Below are 24,709 nucleotides of genomic sequence, written 5' to 3' on the forward strand. Positions count from 1 at the left end.
ATAACCTTATTTGTTTAAAACCTTTTATCAAGGCAGAGCACTGCCAGGATATATCAAAAACTCACCAATTAGAAATCTGATTCTCCTGTGGTTCGTGTGGTCCCAACATCTAGATCCCTCTGTCCGGGCACAGTCCCCTGATTCCATATCCTGCCTCTCTACCAACTACTGGTACCTGAGTATGAAATTGTCACCCGGGCCATGAGGATGCATCTATGCGAATAGAACATAAGGCAGTGACTTTTTTTTTTTTTTTTAAGGGAATGGGAAGAGGTTATTGGGAGGAGGCCAGCGTAGAGGCTATTCCAGAAGTCATCTAGGACTTTGCCATTTGCCATGTGGTTCATAGGCCAACGGCTTTGGCATCGCCCGGGAGCCTGTCGGAAGTCAGAATCTGAGGTCCCCTCCTGTCCTGTCCCGAGGATCGGGATCTGCATTTTAATCAGATGCCCAGGCAATGTGCGTGCACGTTGCAGTTCGAGAAGCCGTGGTGTAGGAGGCCCAGCCTCTGCTTGCACTGGGCCGGCAGGAGCAGGTGGGGGTGACAGCGTGGGCAGAACATGAAGCCGTGAGAGACAGGCAGGTGCCCAAGTGTTTGCCTAAGAGGTTATCCTGTCGGAATCGGCTGCAGGGGGAAAAAAAAATCTGTTCTCAGATGATGAGCAGGCTGCGGCTGCAGTTGCATGCAGCGTGGTGACCATCTGCGTGTAAAAAGTGAAGTTGGGGGGAAAAGCAAGCAAGCCAAGCCAGCCACCCTGTGCAGGGCGTGGGCTTGCTGCAGGGGCTAAGCGCGGCCAGGTGTGTACGTGAGATCAAAGGCGAGTGGACTGTAAAAGAGAACATCTTTGCCCACCAAGCCCGGCCCTGGGAACGGAGAGAGGGCGACATCTGAACAGACCAGATGTTAGCAGCCGAGGGAGGCTTGGAGCCTGGAATCAACTCGCCTGCACAGCTCCGTGGCGTCCAAACCTCGTTGTCTGGCAGGCCCACCGCTGAACGCAAACACAGGTTCCGTGGGCAGATGGGAGAGAAAGTCCTTCCGGGCACCCAGCCGAGGTGGTAGGAAGTTTCTGTCCCTGGCAGACGGGCAGTAATTAATTACAGGACAGGCAGGGAAGCCCAGAAAGCACGTTCTCATGTGCAGGTGACAAGGAGGTGTCGTTTTTTTGGAAAGGGCTGGGTGAGCCACTTCATGGTGACCAGGCTGGGGCATGACCGGCACCACCTCCCGCAGGGGTGGCATGGGCCGGGCAGGTTATTTTTACGCAGAAGAAGGGGAGGCTCCAGCTCTGAGGCTTGCACCCCCAATGCCCGCGCCCCGGTGCCACCGGCAGCCCTGGCGACATCGTGGGGGACTGGCATTTCATCAGCTTGTGAATTCTCCACACAAGTACAAGCCCGTCCCCTCTTAATTGCCCCCACAGAGAGTCTCATTAATGCATTTAAATGTAATAATAATAATAATTATTGTTTTCCTTTGTTCTTGGAGATGCCACTTTTGCTTCAAGCAGCTCAAAGAGCTATTCTGAAATTATCCGATTAATCTTTGCAAAATTCCTGCGAGGAAGGTGGGTGGCGGTTTCCCTCCCTTTCTGGAGGAGAGGGAGGAAACAGAGTGAGGTCTAAAGGGACTGGGCAGTAAAATGGGGTGGGGCCCAGAAATGGAAACTGGGGACCCCTGTTCCCCAAAAGGTCCTCGATTTCCAAGTTTGTCATCATCCAAAGCACATAACGACATAGGCCAGTGCCCTAAGTGCAAAGCACCAGTATTCTGATCTTGCTGCCATCTCTCGGGAAGACTTATTACTTTGGGAAAGTCATTTAGCCTCCCTGGGCCTCAGTTTCCCCGACTGTCATATGCAGAGGAAGGACTGCCCGGCTGCTCAGGGCAAAGCTCTAAGCAGTTGCCTGGACCCGCTTTCCCCAGCCCTGCCCTGCTGGGCAGCACGGTCCCTGGAATCCGACCCCTAATGGCTTCTGCAAGTGTGACCCATGAGCAGTGTAAAGCGTGTATTTTGGTATGACATGGAGCAAGAGGGTCCAAGAACAGACTTGAGGAACAGGCGGCCTGGTTCAGCTCTTGGCTCCAACACTTTCTATATTCTATGACTTTGGGCAGGTCACTTAACCACTCTGAGCCTCTGTTTCCTCATCCGTAAAATGGGCATGGTGATGAATCAATGAGACAGTGCATAAAAAGGATCTGGCATTGAGTAGATGCTCAGTAAATACATCGAGAGTGGTTAAGAGGAAGAGCCTGGGGTCAGACTGTCTGTACTTGAATCCTGGGCTCACTACTTTCTTGCTAAGTCACCTGGGACAAGCCACTTGAACTCCCTGGATAAGGCAGGTTCCTATGAGGATTAAGGAGGTTAATGCGTGTAACTTAGAGTCTGGGACAGGGTCCACACTTGATAAATGTTAGCATTGATCATATTATAATTACTGCTTAACTTCTTGTTTCTATTTTGTCTTGCAGAACCATAAACACCAACCTCCACCCCCTAGGAAGCAAGCAGATTACTCCACAGTGTAAAGGCAACGTGGAGGGGAAAACAGCCCAGTATAGGGCCGCTTCCCATAGTAAACTGAGAGAAGGTTCTCTTAGCTGGAAGGCATTCCCTCTGGAATTAGAGAGGCCCTGTGGTCTGCCACTCGCGGGCTAAGTGACGCTGGGCAAGTCCCTTCACCTTTCTCTCTGCCAACTTACCTGCAAAGCAATAGTAACCAGCTAACTGCCTGGATGCCTTAGAAAGATTACATGAGCTAATGCAGCAAACACACTTTGCAAACTCTTAAATGCTACCTGTACTGAAAGCATTGAAAACTTAAAAACATACAGCTACACTTTAAAAGCATGCAAAGATCTGAATTTTCATCTGAACAAGAGAACACACTCGATACTTTTCCCCCCTATGTGTACTTCTATCTTTTGTTCCTTTGAATGACAAACTAAAATTCTGAAAGCTTCTTGTGTCAGGTAGGAGCAGAAGGAAGGCATTTTAATTTCCGGTGGTGCCAGCACATGGGGTTTGGCCTCCACCGCCAGCTGCTGTAAAAGCAAACCAAACAAACAATATATCCACCCACCCGAAGTCACTCAAAGTAACTCTGCGTTTCTCTTTGCTGAATTTCCTGTGAATACTTCAAAGCCCGGAGAATTTGCAGATGTCTTGGTGGTGATTTCCCTTTAGCAAACACGTTGGGAAATGCTCTGGTCGGAGAGAAAGCAGCTCCATGAAAGATTTGGGGGCAGACATACAGGGAAGATGGTTTGCAAGCCGAGCCCGTTGAGTACAGTACTTATTTGCGACGGCACAGTACTTATTCGTACTTAGCCCGATCTTCACTCCTCAGAAGCTCGGCACACGTTGGCAGCTGGGCTCTAATTCTCTAGCTCACCTCCAGCATTTACAGGGAGGAAGCATTTCTTGGGTTCTAGCCCACGAATAGTCAAAACTGAACTCGACTAGAAAGAATTATATTAAATGCTTCGCCATTGCCAAGACCCTCCCTGCAGGCCCCTGCCCCTATCAGAAGAGATCAAGAGTCTGCCTGCCCCTACCCGGGGACAGGGACGGGGACGGGGTGGGGATTGGGGCAAGGAGCCAAGGATGGGTCTCGTCGCCATTTCCAAATTTGCGTTTCTTTTAACACTGTTGATTCTCCTCCCAAAGCTAATTTCCTTAAACGTGTAGTCAGGGAAATTTCCACCTGGAGCTTCTCTAAAGCTATGACGCAGGAAGTCAGTGTTTGTTTTCAGGAAAGTTCGTTAGTGGATTAAAAAAATCTGCTTTGTTGAACCCAGAACCAGCTCAGACTTACAAAATAAGAATTTATTACAAAACTACAACATCATCTGCAAACCTACAGACAAGGAGCGTTAAGAGTCCACGCAGGCCGGGCGCGGTGGCTCACGCCTGTCATCCTAGCACTCTGGGAGGCCGAGGCGGGAGGATCGTTTGAGCTCAGGAGTTAGAAACCAGCCTGAGCAAAAGTGAGATCCTGTCTCTACTAAAAACATAGAAATAAATTAGCTGGACAACTAAACATATATAGAAAAAACTAGCCGGGCATGGTGGTGCGTGCCTGTAGTCCCAGCTACTCGGGAGGCTGAGGCAGGAGGATCGCTTGAGCCCAGGAGTTTGAGGTTGCTGTGAGCTAGGCTGACGCCACGGCACTCACTCTAGCCTGGGCAACAGAGTGAGACTCTGTCTCAAAGAGGGGAGGGGAGGGGAGGGGAGGGGAGGGGAGGGGAGGGGAGAGTCCACACAGTGGGCAAAATGAATGGTCCCTCGCTTATAAGGCCGGGCCTGGGAGTTTTTCAGATGGTGAGGATGGGGTCCGGGGAGGCTGCTCCGTACCCAGCTCTGTCTCCCTGGACGTCGGGATGCTTTGTAGGGCAGTGGCCTGGATTTTCGGGTGATGACCCCCCAGCTACAGGACAGAGTGAAGCTTCGCCATCCACTGGGTCACCAAACCCTCAGGGCCAACCAGGCCTTTGCCCGTCTGCCTACAGCTCGACTCTTGTTTTAGGTGAGGAATTTCCTTTGCACACTCACTACGAGCCAGGCACGGCGGCCACCTGAGTGTGCGTCCTGGTCTCCACACTCGCCCAGTCTAGTGGGAGGGACGGACAGACGTCATGCCACACGCTACGCTTGCAGAGGTGCAGGCTCTCTGTGACAACGGAGAAGGGGCACCCACCAAGAAAGGCGGGTGAGCAGATGGCAGAGGGAGGCAGCCTGTGCAAGGGCACCCCGGGCTGTCCAGGGCGGAGCAGGGGGAGGGGTAATGTTTGTGGATCAAGAAAAGGCTGGACACTTTATTAAAAAGACACAAGCACTCGAATGTTTATAGCAGCACGATTCACAATGGCAAAGATGTGGAAACAACCCAGGTGCCCATCAATACATGAGTGGATTAATCAAAGGTGGCACGTGTACACCATGGAGTGCTATTCAGCTCTAAGAAACAATGGTGATCCAGCACCTCTTGTATTTTCCTGGTTAGAGCTGGAACCCATTCTACTAAGTGAAGCATCCCAAGAATGGAAAAACAAGCACCACATGTACTCACCAGCAAACTGGTATTAACTGATCAACACCTAAGTGGACACATAGGAATAACATGTATGGGGTGTCGGGCAGGTGGGAGGCGGTAGGGGGAGGAGGGGATGGGTGTATACACACACAATGAGTGCGGTGTGCACCATCTGGGGGATGGACACGCTTGAAACTCTGACTCGGGGCGGGGGAGGGAAGGGGGGAAAGGCAGCACACGTAACCTAAACATTTGTACCCCCATAATATGCTGAAATAGAAAGAAAGAAAGGAAGGAAGGAAGGAAGGAAGGGAAGGGAAGGGAAGGGAAGGGAAGGGAAGGGAAGGGAAGGGAAGGGAAGGGAAGGGAAGGGAAGGGAAGGGAAGGGAAGGGAAGGGAAGGGAAGGGAAGGGAAGGGAAGGGAAGGGAAGGGAAGGGAAGGGAAGGGAAGGGAAGGGAAGGAAAGGGAGGAAAGGGAGGAAAGGGAGGAAAGGGAGGAAAGGGAGGAAAGGGAGGAAAGGAAGGAAAGGAAGGAAAGGAAGGAAGGAAGGGAAGGAGGGAAGGGAAGGAGGGAAGGGAAGGAGGGAAGGGAAGGAGGGAAGGGAAGGAGGGAAGGGAAGGAGGGAAGGGAAGGAGGGAAGGGAAGGAGGGAAGGGAAGGAGGGAAGGGAAGGAGGGAAGGGAAGGAGGGAAGGGAAGGAGGGAAGGGAAGGAGGGAAGGGAAGGAGGGAAGGGAGGAAAGGAAGGAAGGAAGGAAGGAAAGAGAGAGAGAGAGAGGAAGGAAGGAAGGAAGGAAGGAAGGAAGGAAGGAAGGAAGGAAGGAAGGAAGGAAGGAAGGAAGGAAGGAAAGGAAGAAAAGGCTGGGGACTTAGCTCCTCGCAGGCTAGAAGGAGTCAGGACTTTACCCACAGGGCAGCTGGCTCCAGGGCATCAGGGCCCGCCCTCTGGCTTCTTAGCTCACGCTCGGTGCTAAAGTTTACTGCGCCTGACCACGTTCAAAGCTTGGGACACCGTATAACACGAGGGCAGCGCCATGATCGCCTTCATTCCACGGCTGAAGAACGGAGGCTTTGGAGTTAGGTGACGCGCCTAATGTCCCCCAGTGACTGGGACTTGATGCTACAGTGGATCTTTCTGGGTTTTGTCACTCAGTGTCAAGGCCTCCCCCTTTTTTCCAGAATCATCTTCAAGATTTTAACCCCAGCTGAGGGATGGGTGATGGCTGTTGAGAGAGAGAGGGGGACCCATTCTGTCTCTTTTGGACTTCAAAGTGGGAGGATGTAGATTTTACTAGTGATTGAAGAGAACAGGGAAGAGAAAAACCAAGAGATTAGGTAGGTCTCCTGGATCAAACTGTGCCTGAAGCCACCGCTCCACAACGTTTCAGTTAACGTCATACATAGTTTTTATTCCCTTTTATTACCTTCTCTGGCTCTTTTGCCACTTAGCCCTAATGCATTAGCCCTGGTGTAGTGCTGCTCATGGTGACCCTCTCTCCTACTTTGCCCCTAATGTTATAAGCTACTGGAATTGATTTGTTTTGCTACATTCTTACATTAAAAAAAATATTTATCCCAATGAAAATTTCAACCACAGAATAAATTGAGCAACGAAGATAAAAGGAGAGCACAGGACACAGGGAAGTGGTACTTAAACAACAGGAAAATTACAGTTGGATAGGGAAAAGGAAACCGGATGTAGAGCAAGGGGACTGAGGTCCAGCTTCCGCTCTGGGGCTCACTAGCTCTGTGATATTTCAGGCAAAGGACCTTTCTTCTCTAAGCCCCTGTACCCTTAACTATAAAATGACGACATGTCGCTAGGTGGGACCCTGACTCAGGGTCCATGACTTCTGTGTAGGCTGCTTTTGAATAATCAAAAGTTGGCCAATGCGGATTAGCAAGCCCTTTCCTGTCCAACGGTAGATGGGGGTGGGGTGGGGTGGAGAGGGGTTAGCTTCCTTCTAAGAAAGTCCACACCTGATTGTCTCCGGCAGGTGCTGCCAAGAAATGCTCATCTTTGGGCTCGTACCCCAGAAAGTGGGATCACAAAACTGACACACTCTGGGGGACCCAACTTGTCCTGGATCTTGGAAGTCTCAAGGGCAGCTCTGGAAGAGGGTGGCAGACAGGGACCGAGGGCTCCCCAGCCTGGCCTGACCCCTACACTATGCTCAAGAGGCAGCACCCCACCACCTGGCCGATGGAGAGAGACGACATTCCCCAGGTATGCTCTTAACCGTCACAGCCCCGCTCTGTGACAACCTCAGCACGAGTCCCCGGGGCCCAGCTGGTCCTGGTTTTCTCCCGATGGCTCCAGCCAGTGAGCTGGAAGGCAGCCCACAGCGATCCCGTGAAAACCACAGTGGCAAGTTTATAAACGCTGGCACTGACAGGTTGCACGTGGGTAGTGACTTTAAAAGAATCAAATGGGCTGAATGCTGTAGATAACCTATCCTGCCAGAAACTAGCCTGAGGATTTCTACAACTTTTTTTAAATGGACACTTTGCACCGACATTCAACTTCTTGCAACCGAAGACAGGGTAAGAATCGGAGATCTGAAGTCTGTCAGTGTAACAGAGTTTTCCCAGGATCTGCTTTTAAAACCTGTATCGTTTTCCCCACAGTTCTATCTTGGAAACTAATTAGGTGTTGTCTGCAATGTATGAGATTTTAAATTGTGTTTAAAATTAAGTATATAACGGGGTGCATGAAACGGCTACTGAGATTTGTTAGGGTGAGGGCATGTCATCATCACGAGTCGCCTGGGGTCTTTCCACAAGCAGAAATCGACCCCCGACCCCAGCAGGGGGAACACTCGCACTTACTCGGGGTCCTGGGAAAGTCTGAACATGATTTCAGCCTTTGCCATTTAATTCTGAGGAACATTCTAGGGCTTCGGCTGCGTCTGGGGCCCTATGGGGCAAAAAGAGTGAGACTATTCGGCAAAACAAAACCAGGGAAGATCAAAGTAATTCACTCCTGTTTTTATACTCTTGGAATTTGACGCAATCCTCACATTCTAGCAAATTATAGTCCCTTAGAAACCACTGTCAGTATACAACTCTTGTCCTGGTGGTGGCTACGATTTTGCAGCGTAAACAGCAGGAGCATAAACCATCCTTAAGGCTGAGACACAACACGGACAAGCATAATAATTGGATTGAAAACCACAAACCTCCACTGAAGTTTCTGCGGGAGACCCAGATTTCTGCCTCTCGTTGGGAAGAGGAGGAAAATTTGTTGATCAAGGTGAGTGGTGACTTCATTACCAACAGGGAGGTTCCCAAACTCGGCGATGTCCCGGATTCTTGTGAATTTCACCTGTCCTCAAGTCCTACCTCCAAGTAGAGAGCTAGGAAAGTCCTGCAGGCGAGTCCTACAGGCGGTTGGAGACGCCCACGCCAAGGAAAAAGAATGGCCACATTGCCTTTAAAGAATCTTCTACACGTGGGGGAGGAGACAGGTGTTGCGAATAAGTCATTTCCATAGGACCACCTGAGCCTCTTCACAAGGCTCACACCATATAATCTCTTCTGTCCCTTTTCTTAATTCACAATCTTTCCTCTCTGAGTGCCCTCTGTCACACTCTCGTGGCCCTGACTCTGGCCACAGCTACCCAACTTTAATCCGTGTCTTGAGATACCCACAAATATCCTGTAATATCCTACCTGTAATAAACCCTGTAATATCTTACCAGTATCATTTAGGACTTGAAAAAAAAAAGGGGGGGGGTTGGGGGGAGGGAGAGCTAGCTATTGCTATTGTTTGCTTTTGTTAAAACGAACATGTATTACTTTTACCCTAAAAAAATGATTTGCATGAAAATAAAAAGGTTTCTGGGCTCTTACTTTAGAATGTGATTTTGAAAGAGCTGGCCAAGTATCTAAACAACAACAACAACAACAACAACAAAAAGAAAAACAGGCCTACCTTGACCAGGCCACTGCAGGATCATGAAGCATTAGTGTTACAACCTAGCCACGAACAGCGAGCACTAAGAGATTGTGTTAGAAAAGGACTCCATGCGTATTTTCTCATTTAATCTTTGCACTCAATCAGGGGGACATTCATTACTCCCGTGACCTAGATGATCCAACTGGAGCTCAGAAAATTCGGGTGTCTCACTCAAGGTCACCAAACTGGCAAGCTGGGTGCCAGGAGGAGGAAGGTGGTCTTCTCTCCCCGAAGGTGATGTTCCCTGTAACCACAAGCGCACCCCTCCAAGATTGGAGGAAGGGTTTCCTTAAGATGGGATCTCTGATGAGTTGGTGGAAGTGTCATTCCTCCATTCCCGGGGGGAGGGGTGGGAAAAGAAAAGGCCTGGGACATCACACTTAGACACGGCCACTCGGTGCGTAGAATGAATCGAGGACCACAAGGGACGCAGAGAAACTTCATGTGCGCCCTACAGTGTAAGAAAGGAGGGCTCCTGTCTGCTTGGAGAGCTCAGGACAGGCTTCCTGGAGGAGGGGACCTTCGCTCAGCCTCGGAGCATCGATAAGGGGTGAGCAGGGCTGGGCCCAGGCAGGAGTCTGCAGATTGACCAGTGTGGCTGGCCCGGCTCGGAGCACGCGGGGCAGAGCGGGGCCAGCTCGCAGGGGGAGGTGGAACCCTCCCAGTGGATGTCGCTCATGGCATGCCACCAGCATGTTGAAAACTGCCTATCAGGATCAGAGAGATCCTTGGAGGAAGGGTCTTCAAGCCACGTGTCAGAAACGAGAGATGGGTTTGTGTGACCCAACTCCACGGGCGTACCAACCGCCCGGCCACCAAGCCGTCCCTGCTCCCCGGGTGGCGGCGGGGCCGGCTGCAGATTCTGCAAAAACTCATAAAATAGGAACCCCCCGGGACACAGATCTGTGCATCTGCCTGCACGTGGAAGGAAACACCCATCAGGTATAAACCCTCCATGGTTTTTTTTTTTTTGGAAACCTTTTTGGGCAGGGCAGAAAGCACCCCCAGAACAGTCAGGGGACCATATTTTGTGCGGCAGCAATTCTTCTAAATATAGAAGGCACAGCGATCGCAAGAGGGCTGCTAGCAGTGTCCTCAGATACTTCACTGAGCAGGCGGTGACAAAGCTGCTGGAGGGTTTTGCATTGCAATCCTGCGCTCCCCGATTTAGCAAGAGGCTTATTTCGCTCTCTGCCACGAGTGGGCTGCATGCTGAGGCCCAGCACTTCACCTTGTCCCAGGCCTGCCTTCGCGGGGACACAAATTCCCCGGACCCGGTGGAAGTAAATTTCCTTATCCAAATGCGGGCCACCGCTAACACTTGCCAGATATCACAGGCCCATTTCTTTTCTTTTCTTTTTTTTTCCAACCTCATCTTCGCAGCAGAGACATAAAAGGGGAGATCTATAAACATTTCAGATTCATAATAAAATACTACTTCCTCCGAGGTTCTTCTGAGCGGAAACTTTGCTCTTTTTTGAGAAAAGGTGAGCGTCTCCTAAAAAGTAATTTTCTCTGCCAGGAGGGCTTGCTGAGCACTGGATTGCAGCTGAAATGTGTTTTAATAAGGCCTCTCTCCTTTACAAGCCTGGCTTGCTTTTAGCTCCATTCCCCAGCACAGAGCAGGGAGGAGGATGGCTCTCAGATATCCTTTTGTTACCCTAATCAGAGCCAGAAGGGCTGTATTGACTTTCGGGCCTTGGGGAGTTGTAGTTCTTTTGTATCCATCCCATCCAAGAAATCAAGTTTGATTAATTTGTCATCAAGGAAAATGTGCGATCCGCTCAGAGCCAGGCCTTTGAAGTGTGAGGATGAACCCGGGCTGCGGACTCCAGGTCAGCACGCAAGTTCTCTGCAGCGCTGCCTGTTCTCATTTAAAACACTTTTTAAAAAAAAAAATAAAATAAAAAATAAAAAAAGAAACCTTTTCCCACACGGGTCAGATGGCTGCCTGTCTAGGGCCCCCTTTTGTTTACGTTAATTTTTAAAATAGAGTTAGCAGGGCTACAAAGCAAGTGAGACCCCAGACAACATTTAGCCAGTCCACGAGGCATGGGGAGGGTTTCACCTCTCGCCAATCTCGGGCCACGGGGGCTGAACTCGGTGTCAGCTGGATGCTTCTGGAATGAATAATCGGAAGGGGTCTCCAGCTGGGTCATGGGACAGATGCTCATTTATGACGCTCTGGTCTTGTTAACCTGCACTTACCGGAGTTCCCAAACTGCTGAAAATGCATAAGGCAGTGGCCCCAAGATATTATTTAATCCTGGACTTAGTGTCATATTTCTTGTTCAGATGCTATATATGCTTTATAAGGAGTTACAGGGCTTTTAAAAATTACAGAGTAAGCAATCTTTATACATTCCACAGTGCAGGAATCCCCATACTTAACATGCTGGTGCACGGGCCTCTTTATGACCGTTACCCCTCAGGTAGATACAGATACATAAAGACGCAGTGAATTATTGAGCAAAAGTCAAGGGCTCCTTTGGCTTTCAGAGAGATGTTTAAAAAGCACCAACAAATTATCAACAGCCCCTGTGGTTACTGCATTCGGTGTCTAAACTATTATTAGAGAACTTTAAAACAATAAGGAGATTAGTAAAAACAGCTTTAGAAATTTAAGGATAGTTTGACTTAAAAAAAAAACAAACCTGCTTACGACAACATCTAAACATTCCTTCATTCAAACATGCATTGAGTTCGTGCCAAGTATGTGCAACTCAAAGATGTGTAAGATACACTTCCTGTCTTTCTTCTGGTTTGATAGTTCAGTTTTTTTTTGTTTTTTTTTTTTTTTTGAGACAGAGTCTCACTTTGTTGCCCAGGCTAGAGTGAGTGCCGTGGCATTAGCCTGGCTCACAGCAACCTCAATCTCCGGGGCTCAGCGATCCTACTGCCTCAGCCTCCCGAGTAGCTGGGACTACAGGCATGCGCCACCATGCCCGGCTAATTTTTTGTATATATATTTTTAGCTGGTCAATTAATTTATTTCTATTTTTGGTAGAGACGGGGTCTCGCTCAGGCTGGTTTCGAACTCCTGACCTTGAGCAATCCGCCCGCCTCGGCCTCCCAAAGTGCTAGGATTACAGGCGTGAGGCACCACGCCCGGGCCGGTAGTTCAGTTTTGAGGATATTTATCAACCCACTAAATTGTGAGCTCCATGAAGTAGGGATAGTATCTTGATTTTGGGTTCCTGGTGCATATCATAGTTGTTCAATAAATACTTGCTGAGAGAATGAGTCAATATTGTATGCGGTCTATATCTGAGCGCCAGTGAAGCCTATCAACTTTCCTTTAAGGTATCCAAGATTAAAATAATATGCATGGAATACAGGGAACTCCTGGGAGCCTCTCACAATTGTCTTTCAGTGGGAAGTTCTAGGACCTGCAACCCACACCATGGATGATGTGAGACTTACACTTCAGCAAGCATTTGTTCAGCCTGAAAGATGTTTTCATCAACTGAACTTCCTTTTTCTAGTCCCGGGTAGTGATGGCAATAATGTTCTTAGAAAATAATTACTTGGAAAGTTCATGCAGGTTGTAAGTTGATTCCTGGCCAATCGACTCAGAAGTCAAGTAGATGGAACTCAAGTAAAGAGGGCAGGTTTGTTTTTCCCAGTATGGGATGGTGAAGTAGAATGATGGTAAACAAGCAGCTAGGAGGCTAGTAGGTTTGGGCCGCCACTAGTAGGTTTGCCTGCCACCAAAGACTTGCACGACCTCAAACAAGTTAAGCTGGACCAATACCTGAGGATAAAGTGAGAATGTGTCCTTGGGTTAGTTCATTTTCTTTACAGTATGGATGAACGGATACAGCCAGGCAATGGGAGTACCACTCGCTAGCTCTCCACCATGTGCAAAGTTCTGAGCTGTGGGCTTCACAGGTAATTTGCTCTACCTTCCCTTTCCAAAGAAGTTCTACCTTCCCTTTCCAAAGACGAGGAAACTGGGACTCAAAGAAGTTAAGTCATTTGCTCAAGGTACACACTCACAGGCTTTCAACCAATAAAGAAAATTCCAAACTAAGCCCTTGACATGACGCCAGTTTGCTTTTCGATTGTCCACAGTCAGAACTATCAGAAGTTGGCCATCCTAGAGAGGTCCAATCCAGAAAGAATCCCACAGTCTTCCTCTAGCTTGAAATGGCAAAACCACCAAAACTTTGACCAGGACACCTAACACACGCCGATCAAGAAACCAAATTCCATCTTCTCTGCTCTTCCCCTTCCCAATCTCTGGGAGAAGCATTTGCAAACACAAATAGTGAAAGGTCACCAGTAAGAAGCAGAAGAGGGATTTCTGCATGATCCATCTGTGCTGGGATAATCCGGGATTGGCCGTGAATATGTTGAAGGGCCTACACACTACACTAGTAATTCTTTTTCACCTGCCATCCACACCACTTAAATGTGTTATTCTTGTACATTCTTTGCAGAAGAGTGGTAGTCATGTGTATCTGCAGATTGGGCACTCAATAAGTGAGACAGAAAAGCAAGCTTCAAATATAAATTTTTTAATTCCCTGTTAAAACCTTGAGAAAATAGGCATGTGGATTATGTCCTAGCTCTAGACTGGTTTCAAGACACATCTGCTCGCGTGGCGCTGATGCAAAGAGGCGGGTTAGAAAATATGTATTTTTTTTTCCACACAAGGTATGGAATGAAGGGAAGATCGTTGACTTTAACAGCTTAGAGGATTTGGGGAAAGGGCTGCAACTTTGCCACCAAATGCCTGTGTGACCTTAAGTGAATTCATTATACTTTCTGGGTCGTTTCTTTCTTTTCTTTTCCTTCTTTTTTTTTTTTTTTTTTTGAGACAGAGTCTCGCTCTGTTGTCTAGGTTAGAGTGCCAGGCATCAGCCTAGCTCACAGCAACCTCAAACTCCTGGGCTCAAGCGATCCTCCTGCCTCAGCCTCCTGACTAGCTGGGACTACAGGCATGCGCCACCATGCCCGGCTAATTTTTTCTATATATTTTTAGTTGGCCAATTCATTTCTTTCTATTTTTAGTAGAGACGGGGGTCTGGCTCTTGCTCAGGCTGGTCTCGAACTCCTGACCTTGAGCAATCCGCCCGCCTCAACGCCTCCCAGAGTGCTAGGATGACAGGCGTGAGCCACCGTGCCCAGCCTCTGGGTCATTTCTTCATCTGTAAAATGAAACGTTTGAACGAGGCCAGGAATTTTCCCATCTTTTTTCTTAAAGCTTTAAATCCTCTTCTTTATAAATGAACTCCCATAAGGAATCTCAAAATGCTTGTACACTGGAATCTTCAACTCCATCAAGGCAGCCTAACAGTAGAGCAGCCTGGAGTGGCAGTACCTTAGGTGTATTTTGGCTCTTCGATCTACAAATTGTGTGACCATGGGCAAATTATTTCACTTCTCTAAACACCCACATATAGACCATGGGAGCAAATGTTACAGGTCTTTTAGAAATTGTCTAGCAGGTTTTTCTGGTTTTCATTGGAAGACCCCCCCTTGGGGTGGAAAAAAGAAAATGGGGACAATGATAGTATCTATCTCATGGGGTTTTGGGGAGAAGGAAATTAATTAATCTATGTGCTTAGATGGCAATGGGATTCCAAACATGCTAGCCATTATCATCGTTGCTATTCTAGCTATGAACAGAGCCACGCACTGCAGCAAAAGCATGTCAAACTCTTCCTAATCACGACGTCATTTGGCACTTATCATTTAAAGAGCTTATAACTTTGCTTTATGTAAAATGATGTTTATCACTTGTGATAAAACCAGAGATAAATGCAAGACAGTGCCTCCCTTAGGTCAGGATAACAGCTATTTTATAATCCTGGGGAGGCAGAGGACAGAGAGCGGGATCCTGGGCTGGCTGAAAAGTTCTATTTCTTTCCTTTTTTTCTTTTCTTTTTTTTTTATTTTAGCGTATTATGGGGGTACAAGTGTTAAGGTTACTTATATTGCCCATGCCCCTCTTCCCCTTCGAGTAAGAGCTTCAAGCAAGTTCTATTTCTTTTTTCTTTTCTTTTCTTTTTTTTTTTTGAGACAGAGTCTCACTTTGTTGCCCAGGCTAGAGTGAGTGCCGTGGCGTCAGCCTAGCTCACAGCAACCTCAAACTCCTGGGCCCAAGCGATCCTCCTGCCTCAGCCTCCCAAGTAGCTGGGACTACAGGCATGCGCCACCATGCCCGGCTAGGTTTTTCTATATATATTAGTTGGCCAATTAAGTTCTTTCTATTTATAGTAGAGACGGGGTCTTGCTCTTGCTCAGGCTGGTCTCGAACTCCTGACCTTGAGCAATCCGCCCGCCTCGGCCTCCCAGAGTGCTGGGATGACAGGTGTGAGCCACCACGCCCGGCCTAAGTTCTATTTCTTGACCTGCTATTATGAGTGTTCTCATTATAACAATTCACTAACTTACATGTTTGTTTTCTGAACCTTTCTTTTATTTTACAAATAAAAGGTTTTAAGAAAGTGATATTGGGCAGGCACGGTTGCTCACGCCTGTAATCCTAGCACTCTGGGAGGCTGAGGCAGGCAGATCGCTCAAGGTCAGGAGTTCAAGACCAGCCTGAGCAAGAGCGAGACCCCATCTCTACTAAAAATAGAAAGAAATGAATTGTCCAACTAAACATATATAGAAGAAGTTAGCCGGGCATGGTGGCACATGCCTGTAGTCCCAGCTACTCGGGAGGCTGAGGCAGGAGGATCGCTTGAGCCCAGGAGTCTGAGGTTGCTGTGAGCTAGGCTGATGCCACGTCATGGCACTCTAGCCCAGGCAAGACAGTGAGACTCTGTCTCAAAAAAAAAAGAAGAAGGAAGTGATGTTTCAGAAAACAAAATCAATGAGTGCATATATTATGTTTACTGGCTGCTGAAATGTTAAAATTTTGCCATGCAATGCACATCGGTGTGGGTGTGTTGTTCTCTTACACTTTTTTTTTTTTTTTTTTGAGACAGGGTCTTGCTTTGTCACCCTGGGTAGAGTGCAGTGGCGTCATTATAGCTCACCGCAACCTCCAACTCCTGGGCTCAAGCGATCCTCTTGCCTCAGCCTCCCAGGTAGCTGGGACTACAGGCATGCACAATGACACCAGCTCATTTTTCTCTTTTTAGTAGACACGGGGTCTCGGTCTTGCTCAGGCTGCTCTCAAACTCCTAAGCTCAAGCAATCCTCCCGCCTCTGCCTCCCTTCCAGAGTGCTGTTTTATTACACATTTTAAAATATTTTCAAAAATATATTTTACCATGAGAACTTTGTTTGCAGTCTCTAAAAGTATTTCTGTAGAACCAGCCTCCTAGGGAATGCTCTTTGAAAGCTGATGGACCTCTCTGTCAAAACTATTTGGTTCCATGATGTTTGTTTCTAAAAAAAAAATACATTCTGAAAACCAAAGTCTTGTCCTTTATAATGAGTCTATCTTCATGAAACACCAATTATTTTGCCCTAAAAATGGAACATGGCTGTAGTCTTTAACCTTCATTTCCATCCTTCTTCTCTGGTAAGAGTGAATCACAAAACCCAAATGTTTCCAAGACCTGAAACCTTCGTCTGGCTCCATGCTTTATGGAATCTTACATGTGCAAAAAACAAATGATTTAAGTTTCCTGAGTTAAAGAGGAAATTGGGGAGTAAGAGCTTGTCCACATCTTTAATGCCGAGAGGAGCACACGCATTTAGCCCTGCCATCTGTACAAATGATACCAGAGTTCAACATGCTTATGATTATAAGGACTTATGATTTATGCTTGCTGGTTAAATATGCTTATGATTTAAACTTATTTTCTCTGGCAAGAAATAAGCTAGTCAGCACCATAGCCTAGCCAGATGATGGGAAATAGAAACATATTTCAATGATATATATTTTAACTTGCTGAGCCTTGTACATGCTACTGTTTTCTTTTCTTCCTATAACAAAAGACCTATCATGCTGTAGGATTCCAGAGATTTTTTAAAAATACATTCATTAGTGAAAAGCAGTTAAAAGTTCTTTAATAGCAGTCATTGCATGAAAAGAATCACTCGGAAAGAAAGGGCGTGCATGGTCTTGGCCTCCAAAAAACTGTATGAAAAGGCAGAGGAATCTACGCTAATAAAACAACCCGAGATACATTCCAGAAAGTTCATCAACAACTACTAGATGATAAAGTACACATAGAATGCACGGTGGCAGTAATCAGACTCAACTACGAGAAGGCAATATTATGAAATTTTAAAGCCTTCAGAGTGTTTTTGCCCTGCCCCTCAAAGATTTCATTAAACTCGCTGTGTTAAATTAATTTAGCATCACACACACAATCTTGAATTGCTTGCTTCTACAGTGAGATAGGGAAGTCCACAAATGAATGGGAGACTTAAGGGTTTGTTGGCATTTTTTGTTTGTTTTTAAAGGGATATGATAGACAGCAGGAAAGGAAGAGTAAACTCACTTTACTCTGGCTAACTGGGGCACGACTGAATCTCACGGGCAAATTGCAGCACAAAAGAGAAACAAGAGTCATTGACTTGTTCTAAAATGAAATCGTTCTTAGTGGAGGGTAAAGAGAAAGAATTAAAATAAGCAAAATGTCTTATTTTAATGAACCCTATCACCAAATGCATTCAATAGGAAAGTGTAAAAATAGAAATAGTTGATTGGAAGACCACAGACAACCTACTAAGCGTTAGGCACCTTACTAGGAGCTTTGTACACATTAAGGCTGTTGGACAGAAATTTTCAGTATGTGGGTCACGCTAATCACAGGGTCACGCTAATCACCACACACACACACACTTGGAACCTAATTAAGATTAAGCAATGTGGTTGGTAAAATTGCATAAAATTGTAAACCTGGGGGATGAAAATGACCTTTTTATAAGAACCCAAACACTGAGTGAGAATTAGTGGCAACAGATGAGAAAAGATCTCAAAATAAAGTTCTGCAAACTAATAACACTCAAACAAACCCCGTGAATGTATAACTTGAAAAAGGAAGAAGCACAGATTCATAGCAATCTGATCCCAGATTAGAAAATTGCAAGAACTTTTGCACGAATAGTTTATAACACTCGCACTGAACACACAAATCTGCTGCATTTTCAAGTAAGAAAAGTACAGTCTCGTCTTACCTTACTTGCTGCCAAAGCCTGGAATAAAAATTACAGACCCATAGAAGCAACTTTCACATGTATCTGAACATCAAACACAACACACGATATAAAATCAAGAATAACTAGAACAGAAAAGTTTTCAGTCTGACCTTAAAAATACTGAACAAATCACTAGATGAAACCAGATCAAAAGGAAGGGCATTACACCAGCTTGTGGCCAGATGTGAAAGGGTCCCCAACTGAACAGGGCACAGATGGTATAAAATAGGGGGGTGGGGGGCATAAACAGATCCAACACATAAGGCAAATAAACCTGGTTCAACTTACACAGGTAAGACCGATCTGAAAAAATGAATAACTTTCAATGCAACTGATAAGATTTTAAACTTGTGACAAATGGTGCTAGATGTCTCAAGCTAAAGTGTGCTCGCTAGTTAAAGTTTAAAAAAATTCTTTTGTGTGATCATTAAAATGCAATTAAATTCTCCACGAAGATAAACTCAAAGTGATGGTAACTGGTTATTAAACAAATACTGAGAAGACAGCGTTAAAACTTTTTTTTTAAAGAAAACATACAACAATTGTAAGCCACATTCTCTGATTAAGGTCTGAGAACTTTGGGGAGAATTTAATGTATGCCTACAAAGTTAATAGCTCTATTTGAAAACAGAAACCCTATAAGTTTATTAAAATGTTCAAAGTCCTTTAATATTTTCCATTAATCGTGTAATGCAAAGCACTAAAACTAAAATTTTCACATTCTTAAGCCTTCATTAAAAGTTGTTTCTTTGTATGTAGGAAGACGAGAGGTACCATGAATTTTCCACAGAAAACTCGGAAACATTCCTATTTACTTCATGCTCGCTTCTATAATGCAAAGTTGACAGTTCAATACATCGCAAATAAACACTTGTTCCAAAACGAAAGTCCAAGAAAGACTCTCTGGCTTCAAATATTAGAAGTTGGCATTTTCATAAAGAAACCTCGAACTTCATTGAATGAGTCAATAACTGTTTTCAGGTAGCAACTAAAACAAAACATTGAACACAGATTCCTTCACCCTCATGATCCCTAAAGGACACGAGAGCATAGAATATCCAAAGGCTATTTTATTGGATATTCTAAGAAGGTACATTCAACACACACATATACAATGAGACTCTAAATTTCAGTAGCAATGATGAACAAGAAAATATCGACTTCACAATGACTTTTGCTTATCATTCACATGGTTTGGGGAATACTTATTTGATTTTTTTTTTTTTTTGACACTCCTAGCATTCAAGAACCTCTCCAGTTTAGTATCAGCTTTGCTAAGCTACGTTTAGAAAGTGACAATTAATTTTAGTGGAAATTCGTTCCCAGTCTACTTTGATAGTCATTCGAACAGTTTTGCGTTATTTTACACGCAATTTTATAGCTCTATAACGTTCATTTAATCTTGTTCAATGGTGCTGAACCCCAGATGCCATAAGACATTATAGAAAAGTAGTTACTGCACATATGGAGTAACTACTTTTTTCTGAACATTAATTTCTTTTCTCTTAACAGGCTGAAATGGTATTTAGAAAAGGGAAAAGCTACCACTCTGTATTAGAGGCTTTATCTTACGAACTTCCAGAGACAGGCTCTGTGACAGCTATGGGTCCCAGCCATAATGTTCCTATTTACGAGCACGGTCTGCTCAAGTCTTGGGAATAGTGGCTTTCCCCCATCTAACTGTGGCTTCCTAAGATGGTTAGTGTCACACATGTGAATCAGGTCACCTGAGAGAGCTTAGGGCTAGAGGCTTTTCTCATTTCTCATACGTGGGGATTGGATACAACCATGGGCTCTCAAAGCGAGGGGTCTGAGGACCAGCAGCCTGAGACTCACTGGGACTTTTGCTAAAAATGCAGGTATCTCATCCTCCCAGACCTCCGGGGCTGGGGTTGAGCAATCTGCACAGTAACCCAGCAATGCAGTGATTCTTCTGCAGGCTGAGGAATGAGGAGCACTGGCCGATGATCTCAAAGGTCCCTTCCACTCGAAAATTCTAATAGTCTCTGCGTTTTCTTTTAAAAATGGAGTCGGTCATGTCTCGTGCACAGCAGATGGTGACTTTGGGCCTCAGTGGGTTAACCTAAACAAGAAGAGTTCTTGGCTGTTGGTGCATATGTCAAAATGACAGAAAACAAAACTGGAACAGTAGAGTCAAATGTGTAGGAATCTTTTGGGGATATTTTTTTTCCTTCTTGGGAGAAGTAGAGGGGGAACCCACTCCAATGGCTCTACAGGAGCACAAATTCGAATGGACTTTTCTAGAACCTTAGTCCCTGTCTTTTTTCCTTGCACCCTCTGGCTCCTCCCAGTTGTTGAAACAATGACTCAGGCTTTCAAACTCTTCAGTAATTTTAATTGATCTCAATGTATTCTTTTTAAGAAGTAAACAATATACAGGCAGTCCTCTACTTTCGTTTGTAGTGAGTGAAATCTTACAGAAACATACAATATAGGGAAAGGATGGTAGACTCACATTTTTAAGGGGGAATTCCATATTCAGAAAGCTAAAAAAAAAAAAAAATCAAACCCTCATTTTCTCTCTGTGGGCACAATATTGGATGAAATATCTCCCATATTTCCTGTGTGCTAGTTAATTTATTCTTTCTCTTCACAACTGCTTATAGGGCCAATGAGAGGCTAAGATTTGAGATTTTTTTTTTTTTTTTTGGTTTTTGGTTTTTTAAAGCTCATCTGGAAGATTCTATCTCTGACACATTTTTATTCGGTGCACGAAACTAAATGTTCCATATCGCTAAGTGTCACTTTTACATTTTCTAGTTAAATTCTGATAAAAGCATAAGAGCAAAATGCAGTAGGGCCTGAAAATAATTCCACAAACTACATACAGCAGGATCAAATTCTGCTGCTGAGCCAGAACCGTCGGCTGGAAGGCAGCGCCACCACGCGGCCGTTCCGAGCACTGCCGCTTCTGTGTGCGTGCAAAAGTCGGGATCTTCCAAGAGGTGAGCAGCAAACGCCCACTGTCACGGTAAGGTCACTTTCAAACCCCAGACCCTGAAGTCACTTGGGGCACTCAGAGTTCGAGGCAGAGCATGAGGAACTGTTCACAAATCAGTTTGCAAACACTGATGATGTAGTCATGTTAGTGGCCAGAGCGGATCGGATTTTAGTGCTGATCAGGGTAGCTTTTTGGGGAGGTGAGGCTGGTGTTCTGTATTCAAGGAAGTCTACACGGCAGGGTGGCTTGCAGGCTTCAATGCCCAGCCCTGTGGCTTGCCGGCCCTGTGTGTTTCCCAAGGGACAAGTTGGGTCAAGGCTCGGTTGGTGGATTGCGTGTCACGTCTACTGGACCTAATTATAGCCAAAGTTTCCATCAGCTGCAAACTCTCGTGACTGTGAGCGGCTAAATCCAAGAAGAGGAGCGTGAAGGTTAGGGTCCACTTCATCCTCAAAGGTAGCCAGAGTTGTGTTTTCCTTTTCATGTTTTTTTTCTGCAGCGAGCGTAGTACCCTCAGTCTGCTAGCAAGGTTATACTAAACGTACGTGCTTGCTGTAAACCATACCCTCACGTTAGAAATATTGGGGAAAGTTGGGGCAAAAGAGGAAATCTTAAAACTGAGTAAGTCAGCACTTGAGAGAGGGGCTTACTGAAAGGCCACGATTGAAATATAGGCAAGTTAGGTTAAGTGGGTATTATTCATCCTTATTTATTGGGCATAACTTTCCCAGTGTGGGGCAAGCGCCCATGATATGACAATCTAGGGAATGATGGGAGGAGAAGCAGAATGTTAGTTTCAATCAGATTTCCTGGCTCTGCGTCACGCACCCCAAGGAATTACACACGGGAGAAAGCGAACTTTCTGGTCTCCGTGTGGCTCTTTTGCAGACAGCACAGGCCGAACCTGGCAAGGACCTGGCCAAAAAGACCAGGATTCTTCTGGAAGCTCCCACTTGCCCCAGCACGGGCCAAGAGGGTCAACTGCCCTGACACCAAAGTCACATGCCCCACGAAATATTTGCTTCTATCTCAAAAGAGTATTAGCTTCTTTAATCTAAGAAGGTAATGAGAGGTTTTTAAACTGATTAAATCAGCTTAGTTCATACAAAGTCTATTATGACTAAATATTCAATTAAAACAATTTCCAAAGCAAAATCTGACAAAATCCTCTCTTAAAGTAATTTAGATGATAGGTTTTTTAACATTAGGCAAATTAAATCCTTTTCACAGTTGGTATTTTCCAAAGGGTCAGAAATAGTTGCAGAAATTCACTGGGACAAAAACCTACTTTGTGTGGTAGTCATGTTCCATGATCATAAACAATAGAAACTAGAAATCATTAATGTGAGCCTAACAGTCCTATTTATTTTATTTTATTTTTACTTCAATGGCTACATACATCCAAAAGTTGAACACGTCATCACAAATGCTTTAAATAAAATCCAAAAAAATAAAAATACCTCAAAAATCCATTTACTTATGGAAATATATATGACAATTATAGTGAAGTCAATTATATCCTTTTTTTTTCTAATCTATCAGAAAAATACTTATATTATAAAAAAGAATTTTAATTCATGTCCAGAGTTTGTTTTAAAAACCCTTCGGGAATAATTTTAAAACAAGATGAATGTTAGTACAACGTTTAGAGAAACAAGTTCCAGGGTTTTGCTAAATGAGTCCGGTATCTTTATATCTCATTTTGAAATCACTAAGGAAGCTCAAGTTTAGAAAAGAGCATTTTTTTTAAAAATGATGATGGTGATGATTATTATGGTTGACATGGTTAGTAAAGCAAGTGAAGGGCATAACTTTGATAAAAAGATGTTGAAAGTCCTTTAAAACGTTTCAATGGGGAATTTTATTTACAAACACATGTTGGAGGCTAAAAGCAGCCCCAGCACTTTCTGCTGGCCAACGCTGCAAGAGGAATTAAAAATCCTGGGTGTAATCAAAGTTCTGAGTGCACCACCCTTTTGAAAAATGTATAAGCATGCACTAGCTCCCCTTGGCTCCAAAAACAGGCCACCCCGAGGAAGTCTCTTCAAGTGTCCCTGCCCTTTAGCCTGCAAAAACAGCCAGAGGCTTGGCAAAGGCAGGAGAGGGACATTCTGGGGGACTCTCAGTGTTCCAGAGGGTGGCCCTGTCTTTTTACTAAAATCAGTATTTCTTTGGTAGTCTAATACAACACATAGCAACAATTCCAATAACGAATATGAGCAGAATGCGAAGTTCAACGTTGTGGATGTTCATATTCAACGTTGTGGATGTTCATTCATATTCGCTACTCCTGCTCCTAAATGGACAAGGGCAGAGAAAGCTGCCCAGCTTGGAGGGCGGGAGATGATCAGAAATGACATACAATGGGAGCAGGAAGAGGGATCATGTAACAAAACATGTTAGAATTGATTTGGAAAGCCCTAAGTGGGTAAACACACTCAAACTTTGGAAGAAGCTTAATTCGAACAATTAAAATATCACCTCCTCTTTAAATCAGATATCAGGTTTCCTATTGGGAGAAATCCCTTGCTACCGCTCTAAGCCTTTCATTGAAAAGGCCAAATTGAAATTCTGGTTAGAAATATTTCCACAGAGGATCCAAAGACCCAGAGTTTGATTTATATCCTGATACTGAACTGTGATTACAGTGTTCATGTCAGGCAACCCAACTATTTTGTTTTCCCCCTTTATCACTAACCAAAAAAAGAGAAAGTTTTAGAAAGGAAAAATAAAAGATGCGTGTGTGTGTGTGTGTGCTGTCAGTGCAAATTCAGATTAAGTATGGTTTTTCTTTTCCCTGGGACAGAAAAAAAACAATGCCCAGCTCATGGTACGTAGAAATGTGTCACAACAAATAAGCAGAAGACAGGTTTGACCAAGCTCGTATTCCTCTCTGTACACAGTGTGGTTTCCAAAAGCAGCATTGTCGTGATTATGCATATTTCTCATTAACTAAGTACAGCAGAGCTGCTTAAACGGGGAACCAATTTTCTTGTGCCTCAATGAAAAGGGGAGTGTAGAAAACAATAATTAGACTGAATAAGGAATTTTAAAGGGCAAAAAAAAAAAAAATTCAGAGTGAAAAGAATGGAGAATTTAGAAAGCCCACCCCCAAAAAAAAAAAATTTTTTTTTTTTTAAGCAAATAATGCCACGGTAGAAATACACACCATCTCCCCCCACCCCACCTGCCGCTTCGAGTCCTAATTGGCCAGTCTGCAAGAACAGAAACCCAGTCTAAATTGACCAGCATCAGGGCTCCAGCATGTCTTCTCTTCACTCTCCCTCCTGTTAAGACCGTCTCCAAAACCAATCAGCAAAGGACAAAGAATTCTTTACAGAGTGCAATTAGTGTTTTCCACGTCCACCTTCAAAAGCATGATGCTCTTCATGGGCTAAAGGACAGAAAAAAAAAAAAAAAAAGAAAAAGAAAAAAAGGAAAGAAAACTTTAAGCAAAGGATGGGCCAACCCTTCGCTACGCATCTCATTCAGCTTCCCCAAACGTTGGCAAGAACTCAGATACCTTTTTTTTTTCCCCAGTGACTGTTAGCTAAGGCGTGCATTTCCTGAGAAACGTAATAATGAAAATTAAAGCAAGGGATAAACAAGCAATGGGCCTGCTGCCTGTTCCTTCTTG

At 45.1% G+C, this 24,709-nt stretch overlaps 2 protein-coding genes and 1 non-coding gene across 4 annotated transcripts in view; 1 reads left to right on the forward strand and 2 right to left on the reverse strand.

Moving 5' to 3' along the window:
• Positions 1-24,709, reverse strand: part of FOXP1 (forkhead box P1) — a 706,173-nt gene that overhangs the window by 677,365 nt on the left and 4,099 nt on the right. The gene's annotated exons all lie outside the window — the stretch shown is intronic.
• LOC142865033 (U7 small nuclear RNA) lies at positions 14,419-14,481 on the forward strand. The gene has a single exon (XR_012915335.1). It is a non-coding gene; the product is annotated as a U7 small nuclear RNA (small nuclear RNA).
• EIF4E3 (eukaryotic translation initiation factor 4E family member 3) overlaps positions 15,780-24,709 on the reverse strand; it is a 46,956-nt gene continuing 38,026 nt past the window's right edge. The window contains exon 7 of the mRNA XM_075998546.1: positions 15,780-24,466. Within this exon, the coding sequence (XP_075854661.1) occupies positions 24,420-24,466 (47 nt within the window). The 3' untranslated portion in view covers positions 15,780-24,419. The remainder of the gene's footprint in view (positions 24,467-24,709) is intronic.

The sequence above is a fragment of the Microcebus murinus genome, chromosome 28 (genome assembly GCF_040939455.1).
Source record: "Microcebus murinus isolate Inina chromosome 28, M.murinus_Inina_mat1.0, whole genome shotgun sequence".
NCBI classification, from domain to species: domain Eukaryota; kingdom Metazoa; phylum Chordata; class Mammalia; order Primates; family Cheirogaleidae; genus Microcebus; species Microcebus murinus.